Raw genomic sequence first — 22517 nt, 5'->3', positions numbered from 1 at the left:
GGGGCCGGATGCGTTGCATCAGAGAGTGCTAAAGGAATTGGCGGCTGTGATTGCAGAGCCATTGGCCATTATCTTTGAAAACTCGTGCCGAACGGGGGAAGTCCTGGATGACTGGAAAAAGGCTAATGTAGTGCCAATCTTTAAAAAAGGGAAGAAGGAGGATCCTGGGAACTACAGGCCAGTCAGCCTCACCTCAGTCCCCGGAAAAATCATGGAGCAGGTCCTCAAGGAATCAATCCTGAAGCACTTACACGAGAGGAAAGTGATCAGGAACAGTCAGCATGGATTCACCAAGGGAAGGTCATGCCTGACTAATCTAGTCGCCTTCTACGATGAGATTACTGGTTCTGTGGATGAAGGGAAAGCAGTGGATGTACTGTTTCTTGACTTTAGCAAAGCTTTTGACACGGTCTCCTACAGTATTCTTGTCAGCAAGTTAAAGAAGTATGGGCTGGATGAATGCACTATAAGGTGGGTAGAAAGTTGGCTAGATTGTTGGGCTCAACAGGTAGTGATCAATGGCTCCATGTCTAGATGGCAGCCGGTATCAAGTGGAGTGCCCCAAGGGTCGGTCCTGGGGCCGGTTTTGTTCAATATCTTCATAAATGATCTGGAGGATGGTGTGGATTGCACTCTCAGCAAATTTGCGGATGATACTAAACTAGGAGGAGTGGTAGATACGCTGGAGGGTAGGGATAAGATACAGAGGGACCTAGACAAATTGGAGGATTGGGCCAAAAGAAATCTGATGAGGTTCAACAAGGATAAGTGCAGGGTCCTGCACTTAGGACGGAAGAATCCAATGCACCGCTACAGACTAGGGACCAAATGGCTAGGCAGCAGTTCTGCGGAAAAGGACCTAGGGGTGACAGTGGACGAGAAGCTGGATATGAGTCAACAGTGTGCCCTTGTTGCCAAGAAGGCCAATGGCATTTTGAGATGTATAAGTAGGGGCATAGCCAGCAGATCGAGGGACGTGATCGTTCCCCTCTGTTGGACATTGGTGAGGCCTCATCTGGAGTACTGTGTCCAGTTTTGGGCCCCGCACTATAGGTAGGATGTGGATAAATTGGAGAGAGTCCAGCGAAGGGCAACAAAAATGATTAGGGGTCTGGAACACATGACTTATGAGGAGAGGCTGAGGGAACTGGGATTGTTTAGTCTGCAGAAGAGAAGAATGAGGGGGGATTTGATATCTGCTTTCAAGTACCTGAGAGGTGGTTCCAAAGAGGATGGATCTAGACTATTCTCAGTGGTAGAAGAGGACAGGACAAGGAGTAATGGTCTCAAGTTGCAGTGGGGGAGGTTTAGGTTGGATATTAGGAAAAACTTTTTCACTAAGAGGGTGGTGAAACACTGGAATGCGTTACCTAGGGAGGTGGTAGAATCTCCTTCCTTAGAAGTTTTTAAGGTCAGGCTTGACAAAGCTCTGGCTGGGATGATTTAATTGGGGATTGGTCCTGCTTTGAGCAGGGGGTTGGACTAGATGACCTCCTGAGGTCCCTTCCAACCCTGATATTCTATGATTCTATTGTTCCTTTCTTCACCTCCTCCCTTGCCACTTTAAAACAACCCCCACTCAAAATGTCGGTCATCAACATTTCTAAAAAAAATCATAACCACAGTCACCTTGTCCCTCCTGCTAAGTACCATGCAGGGTTTCCCCAACCCCATTTTATTTTTGTTTGGAATTTTATTACATTGTTGGGATTATTTTGTGCTATCATTAAATTATTGAACAGTGTCCCCAGCACCTTGGCAGGTGGGTATTGTCCAAAATCAATGATTATTATTAGTCGTGTAACAGCAGAAATAATCCTTTTTGTAAAGCAAACAAAATGTAAGAGAAGAAAAATTGAAGACACTGACTACCAATCATCAGGATTAGCACACACCTGGAAACAAATGACATTGTAAGATAAACTGTGTAATACCATGAAATCTAACATTTGAGACTAATAGGTTCAATTATTAACTGCACCATGAGAGTGAGGCATTAATGAAATAAAAACAAATGTGGATGTAACAAGAAGATAGAAAGAAATAATCAGATTAATGTGGGAAACCCCCCCGAAGTATTCCTTTTTACAATTTTTTTCTCACACCACTTTCCTTCCTCAAATAGTATTTTCTAGTACCAGGATTCCTGTCCAGATTTCACTCATGTTCTGTCTAGCGTTCCATATTATACCTTTATTTACCTTCTAGTTTATAATTAAGTATAATTCATTATGTCTAGCAAAAAAACAACAAACAAACAAACAAAAACAGGCGAGCTCCTTTACAGCTCTGCCTCCCTGATGGCTCTGTCAATTCTGAAAAAAGGCTTGTAATTAATCACTTTGTTCATTATATTTGTGACTAAACTATTATAGCAGTGGAATCCTCAGGAATGTTCACCAAACATTCAGTGATTACAGATGGACTTTCAATAACATCTAGTTTACCTCCTGACTCCTTTACCGTTCTGTTGCATATTCTTAACAGGTGTTGCTTCCCCAGAATGCAGAATCTTTATTTCATCTTCAACTTGCCCTTTACGTATCAAACACACTCACTGCAAATACACAGGTGATAACACACTACCCCATTTTGCATGCACAGAGCTTGCATGCTGTCTTAGTGTCCTTCAGCCCAATGTCCATTTGTGTGCATGCAACTTTGCATCTGTTGATACAGCAGGTTTTTTCTATCACCATACTATCGAAATACTTTCAGTTACCTCCTCTCCTTCCTTCCAAAACTATCTGGATATTTTTCATGCTGTGGACATGTCAAGCAATGACACCACAATGGCCTGCCACAGACAACATAGATTCCAACTGAAGTTACAATGAATGAAGCAGGCAGTAAGCAACTGGATGGTGCTGGTATCTGGGAATCTCAGCACAGGTGAGGCAGAGTCAGAACTGGAAGGATGGTCTTGTGGGTCAGGCACTGGACTGGAGATTTGTGTTTAGTTAGTGGCTCTGTCACAGACTTCCAGTGTGACATAGGCAAGTCACATATCTCGGTGCCTCAGCTCCAACTCTGTAAAATGGGGATAATTACACCTCTCCCTCACAGGGGTATTGCGAGAATAAGTTCAGATAGTATGGCAATGGGAGCCATAAACATACCCAGCTTGACAGTTAATTTGAGAAGCCTTAGTCAGGGCAGAGTGAGGTGAAGCATATGATAGCCTCATATGCGAATAACACGGCTGAGCTGTCTGGCAGAGGCAACTATCAGACTTGATCTATGCAGCCTGAACTTTTCAATTAGGCCATAGATGAGCAAACCCCATAAGTGAGTTAGAACTGTGGTGATTTAATATAAAGTTAATAAACCGAGCCTGTGCTGTAGCACGACTCAAGACATCAAAATATTGGTAGGGGGCTGAGCCAGGGAGGCCTCTGTGCTCCAGTGGGAAAACAAAGTGACAGTTGGTATCACTGTGGCACGAAGCTTCTGGCCTTCCAGAGGAACATTCCACAAGCCTTGCTTTGGTTGACCGGGTAGTAAGCAGGCGAATCATGTTTGGATGGAATGAACTGAACCAGAGGCAGGACTCACTTGGAATCACCATCCCCTCTCAACTCACGCTTAGCTGATGGCCAATCTATTATAATGCCACCAGCAATAACTGCGTTCACCCCAGTAGGCTTCTATCACTGACTCCACCTGTATGAGGTTAATGAGTGCCCATTCTGGTCGCATGCTGAGCAACCCCAATATGTACAAGCTGCAGGCTTGAAGGTACTGGAAAGATAACCACTAGTCACCTGGACAGCAAACCGTCTATAAGCAGACTGCCACTAAATGCTGTGCATGATAAATGTTTATACCAGACAAATATTATGCAGGCTCACAGCTTTGCAAGGTGGAGAGCACCCCCTGCAAGCTGCTGAGTGCCTCCTGACAGATGCTGAGTTCCCAGGCTGAGGAGACACTGAAATGGGGAGCAAGGGAGCAGAACTGAATTAGCTGGAGGAGGGAAGCAGAGAATAGATGATGGGGACAAGGGAAGTCACCAGTTTTTCTCCCTCTGGGACCTGGTCTCACACTTTGTGATCCTGTTTTCCCAGTTCAGCGCAGCTGAGATAGAAGTTTGATATGGAGTTGGGGGCAGTGATGAGAGCCCTGGCCCAAGCAGCAGCAGTCACCGGGGGCTAGGGGTGCGGAGGGAGGAGAGGAGGCAGAAGGTGGGGCATCCTAATTTACCAGCTGACTTTCTAAATTAAACTGAATACCATTAATATTAATCATTATCTACATACGTCCAGTGACTGCAGTGAGAGTCCTACACATAAAAACCAAAGCCCATCACAGCGCCGCATGAAACCACAGAGGAGAATGAATTAAAAGCAACATAAGCTAAAGTTTGATATTACTAAGCCAAGGCTTTCATGGACTCCTGTGGGAGTTTTGCCTGAGCAAGGCTGGCTGGCTTTGGCTTATGGAGATTAAAGAAGAGAAAGGAACTTATGGGCTGGTGACAGAAGTTGAAAGGACTCAATAAACCACTTTGCCCACTTCCATGATGCTGTCACTCTTTGCCTTTGTGTACAGGATTGCTACTTTGTGTTGCTAGGCAACAATACTTCAACCCTCTTGGCCTGCCCTTGGAGACATCCAGGCAAGAAAAACCAATCAGACAGCTGTAGCTGCTGAATCAGGCAGCCTGCAAATCCTACTTTGGCATTTGCAAGCATAAAGAGGGGGTTTCCTTCTGTTCGTATTTGAAAATTCAAGTGTATGTTGATGTTTTCTGATTCTCTACCTAGAGCTGGGAGTGTCCCGGCCAGCATGCATTGTTGATGAGGACAATTACCATACAGAGAATGCACCTGTCCAGAAGTGTAGATGTACCAGCGGGAGAGGTATGTGCCCATTTTGAATTGGTGAGTACATTCGTGTGTGTGTTAAGCACTTTCTAGTCCTTGGCCTTTCTTGGGAAAGAAGGAATTTATCCTGGGGGGCGGGGAGGGAAAATCCTGTGAAAAGGATTTCATTCCCAGCTGATGATGGAGGACACACAACAGGGGTTGAGAGCATAAGGGTTGGAAGCCTTCTTTGTTTCATACCAGATTCATAGAGATGTCATGATTTGTAAGATGCTGAATTCAACTGCATTTCAACTGGCAGAGTAAGAAAAGGGAGGGGTTTTTGGTAAGTCTCTCTCTACTATCGTCCTTATGCCAATACATAAATATTTAGTATGCACCTGTCCAATACATCGTTTGTCCATTGTACAATGGCTTTTACAATATTAATTCCAACATAATGCAGCTATTGCTAGATTTGATGTCACAAAAAAGTCTTTTGTTCAAAGAAAATCAGTTATCTGAGCTAGCTTGGATGCATCCTTGGAAGATATGCTTTAGTCAAACACAAGTTGTTGGGACCAATATGGGGTAACAGGGTCAAATTTGATAGCCTCTGATATACAGGATGTCAGACTACTAGATGATCTGATGGTCCCTTATGGTCTTGAAATCAATTAGCCAGGAAAGCTGGGTGAATAATGGATTTTTTGATTCAGTGGCAATTTCAAAAAGTTTAAAAAATTCATTTTGGGTCTCACCAAAATAAAAAAAAATAATAAAAAAATTGGACAAATTGAGAAGTAAAAAGAAAAAAAATTGTTTGGGTCAAATGAAACATTTCATTTGGACCAAACCAAAATATGCTATTTCAATTTTGACCATTTTAAAATGTTTTAGAATTTTAAAAACAACATTAAAGAACTTTTTGAAACAAAACCATTTCCAATTGAAACGTTCAATTTCAAAAATGAAATTTTAAAGCTGGACACCTGCGCAGCGGTGGCCATTGCAATATCATCAGCATCCAGTTATTCGTTACGGCAGCATGAGTACTTTTATTTAAAATACAAGGAAATACATTAGCCTCTCAGAGACCACTGTGTGAGAGCTGTGGGCAGTTGTTAACTTTGAATGGAAACTACTACCAGTGCACTGGGCAACAATGATTGCAAGTAGATGGAGCTTAAAATTATGATGTTTTCATAACTTGCAAAAGAAAATTGGGCAACTCAGGCAAATTCATCTGAATGAAAGGACATTTGTATAGTGATTCACACAGCCATAGGAAAAAAAGTAGTCAAATTTGTGTTCACGCATTTAGGTGATCACTCGATGATAGTTCTCCTCCAGTTGTGCTTAAATTGTGTTCCTTGTATTTGAAATCTTTTTATTGTTTTTGCGCTCCATATACACTAGGTACTGAGTTTCCAAGGTATTTGGTGTTGATATTTATGTTTAGGCTTGCAAAGCACTTGTCTTTCCAGTCAACTTCCCTCTGAGTGTAAATGGCACGAAAGGTTTTCCATTGACGCAACCTGACATGAGCAAGCCACTGTCAACAGCTTTATTGTTTAGGTAGTGTTAGCAGCCAGTAATGAGTAATTTACAATGTGTTAGTTCAGACTCCATTGTGGCAGCATTTACTGTACTCAGTAGTCATATAATACAGTGCCTTTCAATGAAGGGTTGCTAGTTGCACTACTGATCAGTGCATCACACACACACACGCAACTTACTGCAACATTTAAACTATGACTCAGAGATGTCAAGCTTGGTCAATTTAGTTAAATGTTATTTGGAATTTAGTATTCCTTGTCAGGGAAGCTGAGTCAGAGCCTAGAAAATTTGCAGCACAAATGTTTCTTTCCAGGGCTTTTAAAATGGATGATTAATAGGTATCTACCAAGGCGATTTTATAAGAGAGAATGGAACTTTAGGGAAGAAGATGGAGGCAAAGACAATAACTAACATGTACTTACATTACTGGAGGCTGCCATGGCAATGTGTGTTCTGCCTCAGCAGTGTCCACCACACTCCTGGGACCTTAAAGAGAATAGAAAATAGTCACTGGTGGGCTGCTTTTCCATATGCCCAAGTAAATCTACTTACATCACTAGGGTGCTTTAGTACCCACATGGTTCCCCTCAAACCCACCTCCCAAGAGTGGTACATCCCCTGAGGACTCTGCCTTATGTGTGGGAGAGAGATGGGGAGGAGTTACCTGAATCCTCAATCCAAAACTGGACCTGGACCTGGCTGACTTCCATCTCTGGCTCAAACACAAGAGAGAAAGAAGTTATAAGTTCAGCTGCAAAACAACAGAAAAAATATTCATTTATTTATTAACTACTTTGTTTTACTATAAATAGTATTGAGTAATGGATTAGAAATCATGAAATGAAGAAATTCAGCCCTAGTTCATGGGTGCTCAATAGTCTCTGCTCCTGCTGGACAGTGATTCTCCTTGTCCTCTTTCAACAGGGATCACACTATTCTTCACCTTCCCGCCACTTCCCCCAAGTCCCTCCCGCGTGTACACAGCCATTTCCCTCTATGCAGGGTCCAGCCCTTGGGCCCTCCCATGACACACCTGGCTGTCTCAAAGCAGTAAAGTGCTGCTTCGCTGCTTCCCAGGGCCACTTCCTATGATGTCTGTCTCTTGTTAGGCCCTTCTCCTCAGCCTTTTGCCATCAATCCTCTGCTGAAACCCTCCTGGGTTTTGTTCCCAGTTCCCTGTCAGGGGCACCACCTCCAGCCTCGGTTCAGATACCTGGTCACTGGAGAGCACCACTGCTGTCCCCAGATCTCTCCCAGCCACTGCCCTGCCTGTCAGCTTTCTCCCTTGTCTGAACAGCACAATCTGCCTTTTAACCTGGCTCCTTCTTCCCAGCAGGCCTGGCTCCAGTCCCACGGTTTGGGCGGCACGTCAAACCTAGATGGGAACTGGTCCTGAGTTCTTCCTAAAGTCCTAACTTGTCCTGTGCATGTGGCTCATGACTCATGCACCACTGCAGATAGCACCAGACCATTCATACCTGTTTCAAGTGGCAACAATGAAATTTCTCTAAGGTAGATAAGGGTTAAAGCTCACAAAAGAAAGATACTTAGTGTGTTGAGCTGACAGTGCCAGCTGACCACAGCACAAGGCTCAGGGAACCAATACATATACATCAGGCAAGAATGTCACTGAATGCTGGAGTAGGGTGGGAAATGATTTTCCCATCCTGCAGAATTTTTTGAGGTTTTGAAATTTTTTTCCATCCTGAATCAGGACAAAAAGTCAAAATCTTGAATATGTTGGTCGACTGAAAAATCTGAAAAAAATTTCAAATCAGGTCAATTGAAACATTTCATTTCAACTGTGCCTTTTCTTTTCAATTGAAAAAGATAGAACTTTTCAACAATTTAATTTTTTTGTTCAAAAATATTTCAAAAAAGGACATTTGTGAAGCCAACCATTTTCGGTGAAAAGTTTCAGTTTTGACAAATTGCCATGTCCCCATAAATATTCTATCACAGGAAAGGGGGGTGAGGGAATGCTGTGAGGTATACACACATCCTAGGTTTCTATGGAGATTTAGAATGTATGGCATTTACATTCTGGGGATTGTTTCAAAAGTTGGGAGTTTAAACCTCAGGAGGAGAGATTCTCAACCTCAAAAAATATACCAAGATGTCAGTCTGAAAACAGGTTGAGCAGAGGATTGACTGCTGTATCGCGGATGTGCATGTCTTGGGCAATGTCAGACCTGTGCAGATACTAAGGCTTTGTCTACACTGGCAAGTGAACGACGAAACTTTTGTCATTCAAAGGTGTTAAAAAAACCCCACACACCGAAAGACAAAAGTTTTGTCGAAGAAAAGCGCCGGTGTGAACGGTACTTTGTTGGCAGGAGTGCTTTCCTGCCGACAAAGCTACCGCCGCTCTTTGCGGGTGGAAGTTTTTTGTCGGTAGGAGAGAGCTCTCCTGCCAACAAACAGCGGCTATGCGGCACACCTTTTAGTGGCACAGCTGTAGCGGCACAGCTCTGTCACTAAAAGCGGCATAGCGTAGACAAAGCCTAAGGGTTGTGATTAGGAAAATTCCTTTCTTCTTTTATTTTCTAATGTTGTTACATTCCAAGGGTAAAATTTAATGTCCGTCCCTGGAGACCCCATCCTGGGGGATTTCAGAGTGTGGAGTGGTAAAATAGGCAAGTTCATGCTGATCTTAAGGGCATGGATTTCAATGGCAGAGATGATGCCTTGTGGAACTATTCTCCCCCTAACTGCAGTCTTGTCCCCTTTCTAGACATAGAGGAACTTCTGCAGCAGGTTTTGGGGAAGGGCAGAGCACTGACACAGAAGCAGCAATACCCCCCCCTAAGGCAGATATCCGCTGGGATTTTGTGTCCTCCACAGACAGCAGGGGCAACAGAGCCTTCAAGTTGTACCCCATTTCTTTAGATTGAGAATTAATTGGTATGTGTGGGTGTGGTGGGAGGGTGGGAAGTCTTATTTAAAAGTTAATAATTCTGTGTTAAAGCTGCTACTTTCCCCAGGAAACTAGAAGAATTAAAATGCATTTCCAACTCAGAGGAGCTGACATGCACCATCTGCGGTACATATTCTGAAATGGTGCATCATTTAGAGATTACATGAATTCCTATTGGAGATTATTTACAAACCTCAGGGAGTATTAACTCCTCTGCCGGAGGGAAATGGAGAGAAGGAACAGTGTATGGAGCTCTTCAGGAAGGAGGAAAAGTTTCACTGGTAACAGCAAAGTATTAGGTAGACCAGCCAGGTGATACCAGGACTTTAGGCTGAGATCCAAAGCCCACTGAAGCCAATGGAGTCTTTCCAGTGACTTCACTGGGCTTTGGATCAGGTCCTAAGATCTTGTCTACAATGGGGTTTTTCTCAGACAAGGGTTAGATAACATGGTTGTAAAATGTCTGGTCCTTGTCTAAATGGCAACTGTTGGGAATTATGGGTCATAAATTACTAGTGTAGACAAGGTCTAATAGGAGAAGTTATTATCATTGGACTGAACAAAGGCATTGTAAAATAATAGATATCTGTGCATTACAAAAGCATTAGTCTACTACGCCAGCCCAATACCTCTAAGATTGGCCAAGTTAAATTAAAAAGCAAAGCAAAAGAAAATATATGGACATTCAATTTTATAGAGACAGCCATGTGTCATGCTGCCTTAAAGTTTTCTGAAACTAAGATCATTGTACCTGAGGCTCATACAATTGCTCCTTCAGCAGTAAATAAATCTTTGGACTCCATTTTTCAATTGCAATTTGCTCATTCATGGTAGAAAGAACCATGGGAAAGAGAGGAGGCTTTGGGTGTGCCAAGACATATGTGATGCATTTCAGCTCAATTCATGACAGTCATTTATTTACCTTCTGATCATTCTTTTTCAGAAAATAAGGCCCACACAATGGCATATGACCATGATGCAGAAGACATCCTGAAGCCTCTGGTCTTCCGTCTCCATGAGAGCGTTCCTGAAGCAGTCCGTGAGGTCTTACTGGAACGTGGTTGGAGTGAATTTGATGAACAAGAGCAAGATGAAGCAGACTGGAATCTGTACTGGCAGAACTCCTCTTTCCGTATGACTGACCACCGTAGCATTAAACCATGGCAGAGGCTCAATCACTATCCAGAAACAGTCAGGATCACAAGGAAAGACTATCTGGCAAGGCATCTGAAACGCATGAAGGGAATTTATGGACCATCTCTTTACGAGTTTAGTCCAATGGCATTCATCATGCCTAACGACTATGTCAAGTTTATAGCAGAATACACTAAGGAGAGACAGTCACAGGGCAGAAAGCCAAGCTACTGGATTTGCAAGCCTGTGGGTCTATCTCGTGGAAGGGGCATTCTCATTTTCCAGGACATTAAAAACTTTGTATATGATTGCATGGTCATTGTGCAGAAGTACATTAGTAACCCTTTGCTTATTTCTGGGTACAAATGGGATCTCCGCCTCTATGTCTGTGTCACCAGTTTTTGCCCCCTTACCATTTACACTTATGAAGAAGGGCTAGTGAGGTTTGCCACTGAAAAGTTTGACCTTAGTTCTCTGGACAACGTCTATGCCCATCTGACAAACACCAGCATCAATAAATTTGGCGCCTCGTACAAAAAAAATAAAGAAGGGATCGGCCGTGGCTGCAAATGGACATTCAGCAAATTCCGTTCTTACCTACGCAGCCATGAGGTGGACGACCTGCTTCTGTGGCGGAGAATACACAACATTGTAATGCTGACCCTGCTCGCTATAACCCCTTCTGTTCCACTGACGTCCAATTGCTTTGAGCTCTTTGGGTTCGACATTCTGATCGATGACACATTCAAACCATGGCTTTTAGAAGTAAACTACAGCCCAGCCTTGCGCCTAGACTGTTCCATCGACAGAACAGTGAAAAAAAGACTTCTCCATGACATCATTGAATTGCTAAATTATAAGCAAACTGACACCTTGAGAGAAAACAAAGGGGCTAGCACCAAAGCTTCCTATGCTGGTAGAACACACATCCCCTTGACAGCACAGGGTGAAAATGCAACAGATGGTGCTCCTGATTTCCTTGCTTCTAGGCAAGAAAGTGAATGCACTGCCACTTCTGCAGTGCAGTCTCTCTTGGCGGTTACAGGAGGTGCGTTTAAGAAGGAGGCCATAGTGATGGAGAGAATGGCCAGAACACATCCAAGGAAAACACTAACCTCACAGCTCCGGGAAAGGATGAACAGGCCGAAAACATCTTCGCAATCAAAGGCGGTGTCTAAAAGCAACCAGCTCTCAGGAGCTAGACACCCTGCACATGCATCTGTCCAAGTCACCCATCGGTTGCCTACCACTGAGTTATGTAACTACAAATTAACTATTCCTCCATATTTTCTCTCCACTAAAGACAAAAGGCCCTTCCCTCGAGTAGGTGATTTTGTCCTTATATTTCCTTTCAACGATGCTGCACTTGAAGCCTCCAAAAATGGAATAGATGTAAAAAGCATCATACAAGAAATACACAAGTTAATGAACAAACAGTTGCCCCCAGGACAGCAGAGAGTAAAGAAGAGAAAAGATTATTTAACTTTTAGATAACTCAGTAGATGTTAGGATATAAGCTGCCACACAATGAAAGAGGAAGACAATAACCAGATATGAATGGTGCTGGGCTATTGACCCATCTTAGCTGGTGGTTTAGTTTGAAGATGGTGGGTATGTGCGGAAGTCATCTCAGAAATAGGGATCTTGCAAAACCACACACAATTTGAAAATGTCTCTTGTAATTTAACAATGACCCTGGGAAATTATTTTTTTAAATTAAATACTGAATTGCATAATTAATTTATACAGTATTCTTCTGCCTCTGAAATAGTCTCAAAATGAAAATATAAAATTGCATATTCTTTCAAAAGCTTTAACAATGTCAATCTTTGCTTTTGTTTATGAGTCATTTATTAATTCCTACCCTTCATTGTCAATGGCTTTTCTTTTCCTGCCTGGGAGGCTTTATAACTATAAAATGTTGGTTAGTTTACCCCTTGCAGCATGCAACTTGGATATCCATGTCCCATAGTTTACAGTGTTATTAATAGTCATAAAACTATCAAGTCTCTTTAAGAATTCAGTACATGATCTCATACACTGAGCTTCTGGGCAGTCACTGTTGCAACCTGATTACATGCTGCGTGAAGAAATACCATCCAAATAGAATTACATTCATTTGATTGAAAACTGGGTTTCTGCAGAAATTCTTATGAAATGTAATTTCAAAAATATCCTACATGCTGTTCCAGACTGGTTTTCAAACCCACTGCTCAAACACTAAACAAAGAATCCTGAACAGTCTTGGTGAGGTAGAAAATATTATAATTACCAGAGCAACAGAGGAATTTAATATTGGAGCTGCGTTGAGACCTCGAACTGCCATTTTTGAATCACCAGATAAAACCTCTCCCACCGACACAGTACATTATCTGCCTGTTGGGGCCTTACTAATGTTAAACAGTTACTCAGCTTTGTTATGCCATAATTATGGGGCCTTACATCAGATTGCTGGTTTAACACTTTTTGCACAATAAAGTGAGTAGGGAGAAACCCCACCACCAACACTGAATTGAAATATTTGTCTGACTCCCTGTCCAAACCATCTGAGCTCCTCGTGCATCTCTACTGCCACCAATTGTCCGTCTGGCAAAAACTGCATCTGCTATGGTCTACAGAAGTACATTCTCATTTTGTTCCAAACATGAGGCAAAATTCTAATTGCCATGGGCTTAGTCTGATGCCAGAAAATCTGTGGGTAACAAAGAATTGAGGTGTTGCAACTGTATTCTATCTCCCTGCAAAGTCACCCCTTACAGCTTCTATAATAAGAAACACAGAGGGATGTTTTGGGGCCGGCATGGTCTGTGTGTTTAGGGAGGGTAAGACTCTGATCCTGCAGAAGGGAGTATGCAGCCACTCATATATAGGTTATCTGTGTTCTTAGAAAGAATCATCTGTGGCTGGGAAAGGCCATTGTCAGTCAGAATAAAGGGCAGAGGGGTTTTGCAGCATGAAGGATTAGAGAAGAGAGGAGTGTGAGGAAGAGGTAGGGAGCTGTCTTTTTGTATTAAGAATAACCAGATCAGGGCTCATTTTTACTATGTTTTTATTTCCATTGAAGGGGTTCTGGTTACGGCATGAGCTAAATAGCTCTTGTGATTTATGCCATCACCTTCTCCCTCTCTCTGAGAGCAAACTAGTCTTGTGCTATTTGTTTTGATGGCTCCTTTGCTTTTATACTATTCAGCATCTCCTGAGGTTTGCTTTCTAGCATGCCAGGTCCGACAAGGCAACAAAATTACCATTAAATACTCATTACTAATCTCATCTCAAATGGTTATACTATGGGCAAGTGCAGCTGCAAAGGGTTCTACTAGCTAGGCTCTGGTTTGCCACTACCCCAGGCAGTAAGGTGCCAGGCTCCTGGGGGAGCTAGCAAAATGATCTGGGCCGTGGTATCACTAACATGCACAGGGCAGGCCGCTCTAAATCTCATTTTCGTCAGAACCAGATGGTGCAGTGTTCACGTTCCTAGTGCCTGGCCAGGACAGGGACTTAGAGCGAGTTGCCCGAGACTCAATCTAGACGAGACATAGGTGATACTAGTGGGTTGGAACCTAGGGGATACAACAGAAGTAGTTCCTGCCCCTGTGCCTGAAAGAGATTTTGCTCATCTTTTCTCCAAGATGTTTGCAATTTGGGGGTGCTACTGGTGAAGTTGTTGGCCCAGAGAACCTTTTTTACCTGCATATGGTAAGTAGTGCTTAAATTATGTGGAAAAATAGGGGGTGGCTTTAATGTAAACATTAGTGAGAAGTAAGGGGGGGCGGGTCATAAGACAGAAGGGAGGTAACCACTAAAAGTAGTATATGGGGGCCTGCCCCTCCCTCCCCAGCCCCGCCATAATTCAAGCACAGCTGGTAAGACATTTGTGACATTTTACTTTGGATCAAGAGCCTGCCAAGGAAATCCATACTTTTGTAACTTTTAGTTGGGATTACTGCACTGTATTTTGCATCTACATGAACCTATACATGAAGGTCATGTGGAAGGTAATGGACAAGGCAACTATATCACTGTTAGATGGGTATTACTCACAGGAAATATTTTACACCAGTTCTTTGATGACTTTACTGTTCGCACTTTTACTTCTGGGTTCAATTCAAGCTCCCGACTTTGATGTGTAAAGCCCTACAGTACATAGTTTACATTAGAGCCTGGTTACTTGAGAAGTTGCCTCTCCTCCTATACCACAGTGCAAATGTATTTATTTCACTTACAGAATGCACTATCACCCTAGGCACATTTAAACAAGAACAATCTTATAACAGTACAATGCCTCCAGCATCTAATAGTAGCCAACACAAACAATCCCAAAAAACACCCTCAGAGAAAGCCTCGGCAAGCAGCTCTTACAATGTTCCCTGAAAGGCAACTGATTCAGGCTGTCAGACCTCTCCACTGGGAATGCTCTGCAACGCTTCTTATATGGGCCTGCCCAGCCCTGATTGGCTGCTCCTCACAGCCCTTCTCTGATTGGCTGCCTCCTGCACAGCCTCCCTGGGGCTCTATTAACCCCTTAGAGCCCAGTGTGGGGCAGGCACCCCATCACAGGATTATAATTAATGATGTAAACAAGCAGATTTATAGATACTTAATCATGATTTAAGAGTAAAAGTGGCAAACAAAAACCACCAAACATTTCCTGAATACCTGTAAATGAGCACAAACAAGCTGCTTCATTGACAAATAAACTTTTTTAAAAACAGGATGCTTAGGAATTAACTTGATGTTTCTCATTGGCAGATGCAAACACGATGTCTATTTTTTCCTAACCTGATTGAATGCAGTTTTCAATGACAGCTTTGCTGCGATGGTTATTTGGGACAAACCATGTAGCCTTGTTTCAGCCTTTATGTAGCAGCAAGAAGTATTACCCTGTAACAAAGGACATGGAATAGAATGGTCTCTTTCAAAGATCTTTTTGGACTTCTTTAATAAGCTGCCTTTCACAATCTATGTAGAAATAGATTAAAGATTACAATAGTGAAAAGCACACCATTCTAAATAGTTTATTTTACACATAGGGAGTAAAAGGAATAAAAATACAACTATGTTATCACACCCGAATTACATTAAAATGTATTCATCATCAAATGCTTCGAAAAGAGTAATTACATTTATACACACTGTAGTTTGTGATCAATATTAATGGGAAATAACTAGTTTCATACACTTTCTGTCTAGTCAGAATACGTCTCCCAGACTGCACAGTAATTTGTTTCTATTCTGAGTTGCAAGAAACAAAACAGAAAAATGAACAATTGCATAATCTTGCAATTATTTTATACTTGCATGTGAGGAAAGAATAAAGGTAGATTGCTAGGAGAGTCTGCAGGAGTTTACACATGTATTTTGGGTGCTGGAGTCAAAAGAAATTACATAATGCTAGAGAGAGAGAGAGAGAATCAACAAGAAATATTTGTAAAATTAAAGACATCGGTCCGATCTTCATGGAGTGTAAATCAATATGTCTCTATTGAAGACTGAAGAGCTGGACCTGGTCTTTAGATTTTTACTTAATAAACTGCATTCACGTTAATGATTTTGTTTAAGGCAGCATGTCTGAGTGGATCTACCATGCTGAATAATAAAAACAATATTTTTTACATTTATATGGTGTCGTTCCAAAGGATCTCAAAGTGCCTTACAGCTGTGGGGCATACATACAACACCACTGAAGTGCAGCCACTTCTGGGATAGACAGAGGAGCCAACTAGCACCCGAGTAAAGGGAAGGGAAATTTTGGGCAAAGTCACCAGGCAAACACTTGGTGGAAAGGAAAGTACCATGGGTTGGTTAATGTATATTCAGGGCAGACATGAGTGCAGTTTTAGAAGCCTTCTTCAAGAAGCACCCACCCAGAAAGCTGTAGTTTAACTAAAATTCAGTGAATGCAAGTAAAATTCAATCCCACATATCTACTTGGAATGTGAACTTATGGTCCACGGGAACCTAGGCATATCATATCATATGCTTAGTCTCCTAGTCCATCCCCTTCTTCCTTACACCTGGTGTGAAGAAATGAAATGTTCTCCACACAGCAATTTCTGTTTTTTCTGGAGATGCATGGCATTCATTTATGATTTTAGAGAACACAACTCTTTATGAGCCTGATCCTTAATTGACTTTGAGAGGAGTTGTAGGTGCTCAGCACCACTCACAGTCAGGCCCTAATTCTTTCAAGGAACAGAAAGGCAGGCAAAGGGACAAGGAAGAAAACAAATCAGACTTGTGCACTTCCAGGGGATACATATCTACACTGTAAAATAATAACCAATCTCAACCAGAAACTGGCTTGAATGACCTACATACAACATTGCATCTAGAGCAGATGAATCACTTCTTATTGAGGATGATGTTGCCCTCTTCGTCTTTGATTCGAACCCGGCCAGAGGAATACTTTGTTTCCTGTTGGCCACTGGAGTACACAGTCTTTACAGTGCCATCGGGGTACTCCCTTCTCTTGAACTGTGACGTGTGAGTTTCCTTCTGCCCATTACTGAACATCACCATTTTATCGCCATTCCTGAAAAAAAAGACAATTGATAAAGTATTCAACCATGTACAAAAGCCCAGATTCCCCATGGGTGTATAGTATATCCTGACCAGGAGCGGTGGGAGCTCCCTAAAATTGGGCGGGGGGGGCCACTGGCACCTGAACCGTGCCCTGCCCCTCTGTGCCACCCCTCCCCCCCGAGGCCCTGCCCCCATGCCACCCCTTTTCCCTGAGCCTTCACCCTCGCATGGCCCCTTCCCCAAGGCCCTGCTCCTGCACCGCCTCTTCCCACCAAGACACCCCCACCCGTGCTCGCTCCTCTCCACCCCTCCCCCTGTTGCTTGCTCTTACGGTTGGTAAAAAGTGATAGGGCCATGACCCCTTGGTCCCCCATGTTCTGGTGCCCCTGATCCTGACAGACTCCAGCAATGGATAATACACCGTGGGGAGATATACAGTATAATAGATAGCTTCAGAAACCAATGCTGAGGGCCAGGGCTGCCTCCAAAGTGGCCAGCACTCGACAGGGAAGGGGCGTGGATATACTCAATCAACTCACTCCAAGAGCTGCTTCTAACAGTGGAGCTTTGATGGAGTCCCAGCCATAACTTAAAACTGCTCCCTGCAGGGGAAAGCTATGAGGGAGGTGAAGCTACAATTATGCTGCCTGAAATGAATCCTCCCTATGGTGGATGGGCCCAGGCTGGTGCAAGGACACACAAATGACATCTCCTTGTGTCCACATGGGTGAAAGCAGCCCTAATGTTATATACACTGCTGCAGGAGATGGACAGGGTGCACAGAAATGCATCACTGAGACTAAACGTTCTTATGAATATATCTGATTTGCAGCAGTGGGAGTGGAATATAACACATCAGATGGAAGCTTTCCCCTCCAAGTTTCAGCACAGCTCTGATCTTCAACCACCCAAATGTAACAGCGTTTACAGAAGGACTGCAGTTTTCAGCAGTTCTCACAATGTGGCCTTCATCACAGAGATGCATCAGTACATAAAATTAACTCAAATAGTAATGAACAACATAATCTGCACTTACAGTGCACTCTCCATCCAAGGATCTTAAAGCACTTTACAAACAGTGGTTCTCACAATACCTCTGTGAAGTATGCGGTGATAAGTATTATTATTACTCATTTTTTGCTGAGGCACAGGGAGGTGTTACTTGCAGTGACTTGCCCCAGGAGAGAGAGTCGGCAACAGAGGTAAGTATAGAGGCCAGGAGTCCAGATCTTCAGTCCCCTGCTCTATGCACTAACCCAATGCACCTGACCCTCTGGTGCCTTGCCCCTTGCGTAATAAGTTATTACAGCTGAACAAAGTGAGTGTAAAGTGCTACTAAATCAAATCACACCTACTGTATCCAGCTGCAAATGACTACACAAGATGCAAGGCAGTGAAGAATCATCCCCAATGCCTCGCTCTGGTAAAAACTTTCCTCCATTCGTACTCCAAATCCTTTCTCTTTTCAATTCTTCTGAAACCTCTGAACAAACTGGTATGTACTGAAAACAAAACAACCCTCTCGTTTGTAAAAATGAACCTTGTAAGACACAAACTAAAGCTTTAACCTTCTGCCCTCCCACCAGGAGAACCGGTATAGATCTGCTCAGTGCCCCAGCCATGTCACCTCACAGGATACTTACTTTTCTACTTTTACTACTGTGCCATCTGGAAAAACAGTTTCCTCAAGCCCACCATCATAGAAGCGTTTCACTGTCTGATCTGGGAACACAATTTCTTTGGTGCCACCCGGGTGGTGTTTTTCTGTAGAAAACAATATTTTTAAAGTTTATTTAGAAACTCCGTCATGTTGGTTTATATGAAACTACAGCATGTTCTTTCACAAGACATGGGGGTGAGGAACGGACTTGATAGATGGTAACCTACTAAAAATTGTAAAGAATAAATAATGATAAGCATCTAAATGGTGCTTTTACATCTGTAGATCTCAAAGCAAATATCAATTATCCACATTTTATAGATGAGGAATCCAAGGGACAGAGAGGTGAAGTGAAAAGTCCCAGTCTCCCAGAGTTAGAGTCAGGCAATTTTTTATGAGAAGATACTCCTGCAAAAGTAGTTCAAAGTTATGAGCTACCACATACCTATCTGATTGTTAGGGAACTGCAGTAACTCCAAGCCATTTGGATAAGTGGTATGGGTTGTCTGTGCATCTGCATAATAATAAATCTGCAAGGACAGTGAAGAGTTTGTATTTTGTTCCTAACATTTTAATAAAGGGATACAGTTATAACAATGTTTTAAAAAAATCTCTCATAGAAAAATGATTTTGAATTAACTTAAGGTATTTGGATTACAAGTAATTATATTTATATTTCAACTCTCCTCTTTCCCTCACATATAGGATGTGTCCAGATTTTGCTGCTTTCTCCTCTACAACATACAAATAATCAATGCAGTTGCTAAAATTATCTTCCTTGCCCACTGGATCCTTCCTCTTGCTCCCCTTTGCACGCTTAATAAAGTGTAACATTCTCATCCTACCTTCAAGAACCTGCTCATTTCCACCCCAGCTCACATTACATTATTATTTCCTATTTGAAGGAAATAGTACTACACCTAGAGGAAAGGACCCAATTGCATTGGCACCCTGCAAATGTATAATAAAGAGACACTCCCTGCCCCAAGGAGCCATGTCTCACACTTTGCTTTGTATCATGGTTTCCATTTCCACCTGCTCCACCAAAGATGCCAGCATCAGTGCTCCATTTGTTCCATCTTCTACTGCTATCTTGGCTTCTTTTCACTTTTCCACTTGTCTGTGGGGTAGACTCTCTAGCCCAGTTCACCAAGCCACCCTGCTTCTCTTTCAAACCTCAACTAAAGACACTCTTCTTCTACCACGTCCACAAGACGTAGGACCTTGTAGTACTAGTCAATCTGCATAAAATATTGACGTGCTTTTTTTAAACAAAAAGAAAAGACAAGTGTTTACACACCACTCTCTGATCCGGCATGATCTTCTTTACATCTCCATTGAAAAAAGTAACCACTGTCATCCTTTTATCAGCACTGATCTCTTTCTTGGTACCATTGCGGAAAATAATGATTCGACGGCCATCAGTAAGCACCTCTTCTACCTTTAAACACACAAAATACACCTCACAAGAGAACCAAAAATGGGCCAAACACCCCTCTCAGCTCCACCAGTGCAGCCTCAGTGCAGTCAGTAATGTTGCAGTGGTGTAACTGAAATGAGAGTTTGCTGCTAAATATTTCATTAACACAGGGACTTCAGGCTATGCCACAGCCCTTCAAAGCTTATTTCTATAGCATGGGTAAGTAATGCCTACATCACTTGTGTGCCAACAGAGGCCTAAAGATTATTTATCTCTCCCCCTCTCCGCCAAATGCGGGTTTTGGCAGGCTGGCCAGATTGCTATTTCTTCTCATTCAGTCTGAGTTTCAGAGCGCTGGCAAGCACAGTATTTCAATGAAGGACAACAATTCTGCAGCTACACAGTTGGAGTGAGCTAAGACTCCTGATTAAGACAATCTAGTTAGTTTGCACATATGTCCACACAAGTCAGAGCAAACTGAGTTCCCCACCCAAGAAACCTAGGATCTGGGTGGAGGGGACCAAAATGATCTGATCTGATAAGCTGGCATATGGTGGTGACATATGCAGATGGCAATTTTACTTCCAGACAACATGACCCCATTAGAAGCACTTCAGCTCTATGGAGGCTAAATTTGCTGCATGCAGAGAGCCCCTGGGAAATCACCCAAGACCACTTGACAAGCAGACAGTGAACACATCACCAGTGTACTCTTTTGCAGCTGATGTGTTTGTCAGAGGAGACCTGCGGTCTAGCAGAACCTCTAATTAACCCAAGCAGACTTTGCTGGAGTCACTAGGGCAGCTACTTCTGGTCATCAGGTTGCATTGATTTACATAACACAATCCATTTAGTGAAATCCCAGTGGAGGAGGCAGTCAGAAGAGCTGTGCCTTAACTCTACCGTATGGCGCCAGTGTCATAAGCCATTCCTCATGGGAAAGGAAAGTCATGAACAGGAGAGAGGAGGAATACAAAAAATTTTGCAGGGAGGAAGAGAGGAAAGTAGGGCTTCCCAAAACAGGCATCGTAATGGATACTTGGGACAATATTTTTATTTAAATGTAATTGTATTCAAAGATGCCTGGGTAATAACTCAAAATTGTTATGAAGAACACTTTAACACGAAGTATTGTTATTCAGAGGTCCAAGTGCATTAGGGTGGCTGTTAATGTCTTGCTCCACCTTTAATGCCATCACATCCCTCTATCCCATTTCTCTAGCCCTCCCCATCCCCCACAAAAAACAAGCCCAGAACTCTTGACTTTATGAGCTGAAAGAAGTGGTGAAAATGCTTAATCTTTTCATGATTCTTTTCCTTTCCAGATGCAGAACTACAGGTCCTGCATTTGCTACTTCTGTGAGAAGGAACTGTGACAGGTATAGGCTGCCAGAGCCCATCTTAATAATAACTGTGAAGAGTTGGTGGTCTCTGGCCAGTCCCCACCAGCCAGGCAGTATCTACATCACGGAAACTCCCATTAAAACACAACTGGCATTAATTGACACCCTCATTGGTAGCTTTTGCAGAGAGGCCTAGGACTGAATGGACATGAGGAATGAACTAATGTCTCATGCCTTAAGCCCTGGTGTGTGCCAGAAAACTGACCCATACCTGACAATGGATCCCCCCTAAATTAGTGTTGAAAACAGTTTAATAGGACAAGACTGTTTGTAGCAATGTTACACAGGAGTTGGCGGGAGCCTGGGTGCAAGTCTCAACCACACTTCCTGTAATGGCATTGGAAAGAGGGCTGCCCAATCCATGCAAGCAGTTAAACACCACACCTAGGTAGCACTTTTTCATCAGTAGATGGTAGCTGTCATTATCTGCAGTTTACAAATGGGGTATCTGAGGCAGACAGGATAAGTGACTTGCCAAAGGTCACATGGTGAATCAGTGGCGGAGCTGGGAACAAAATCCAGGTGTCTGGATTCCGAGCCCATTAGTTAATCAAATTTCCCATAACATATGGTGTGATCTTTACATTTTTGCTTTCCTGTGGAAAAGGGAAACTTCTCTTACAAAACGTTCTCTAGAGCCTGTGTAACGGTAATTCATAGCCATAGCAGGGATCCTACTGGTCACCTCTTTTCTATCCTGACATCGGTGTAAGGTCCCTTACCTTGCCATCTGCATACTCTATTTTTTCTCGCACCTCCTCATCACTCTTTTTGCTTTCTTCATATAGTGAAGATCTTCTGGATAATGTTGATTTTGGACGAAAATTCTACGGAAACATTACAGTCCCTGTTATATTGTTACATGAACATAGAGTTTTGCTAATATTTTTGCTAATCTTAATCAACTCTGCCAAAAATATGGTAATCAGGAGAGCATTACTATGGGAGACAAGCACGGCACAGAAGGGTAAGACACAGGGCCCTGTTCTCATTTACATGGAGGCCCCTTCAGGCTGCTCTGGCTGCATAAAATGGCCTTAAGTTATATTTACACCCACGGTGTAAAGGGCCCTCAGTGTAAGTGAGAATCAGGCCC

The 22517-nt window shown here is 42.8% G+C and overlaps 2 protein-coding genes across 2 annotated transcripts in view; one reads left to right on the top strand and one right to left on the bottom strand.

The window, feature by feature from the left end:
* The first annotated feature begins 275 nt into the window (after positions 1-275).
* TTLL2 (tubulin tyrosine ligase like 2) lies at positions 276-12172 on the top strand. The gene is given in 5 exon segments (XM_073337920.2): positions 276-1888; positions 1891-1913; positions 4767-4883; positions 5070-5151; positions 10226-12172. Coding segments are annotated over 5 exon segments (2211 nt in total). The 5' UTR covers positions 276-1584; the 3' UTR covers positions 11911-12172.
* Positions 12173-15472: 3300 nt separating this feature from the next.
* Positions 15473-22517, bottom strand: part of LOC140909195 (centrosomal P4.1-associated protein-like) — a 71233-nt gene continuing 64188 nt past the window's right edge. Inside the window, 5 exon segments of the mRNA XM_073337918.2 lie at positions 15473-16948; positions 18582-18702; positions 19044-19128; positions 19899-20039; positions 22144-22248. Coding sequence (XP_073194019.1) covers positions 16759-16948; positions 18582-18702; positions 19044-19128; positions 19899-20039; positions 22144-22248 — 642 coding nt within the window. The 3' untranslated portion in view covers positions 15473-16758.

The sequence above is a fragment of the Lepidochelys kempii genome, chromosome 3 (assembly GCF_965140285.1).
Source record: "Lepidochelys kempii isolate rLepKem1 chromosome 3, rLepKem1.hap1, whole genome shotgun sequence".
Taxonomy (NCBI): Eukaryota; Metazoa; Chordata; order Testudines; family Cheloniidae; genus Lepidochelys; species Lepidochelys kempii.
This window is presented reverse-complemented; position numbering and strand designations above follow the sequence as displayed.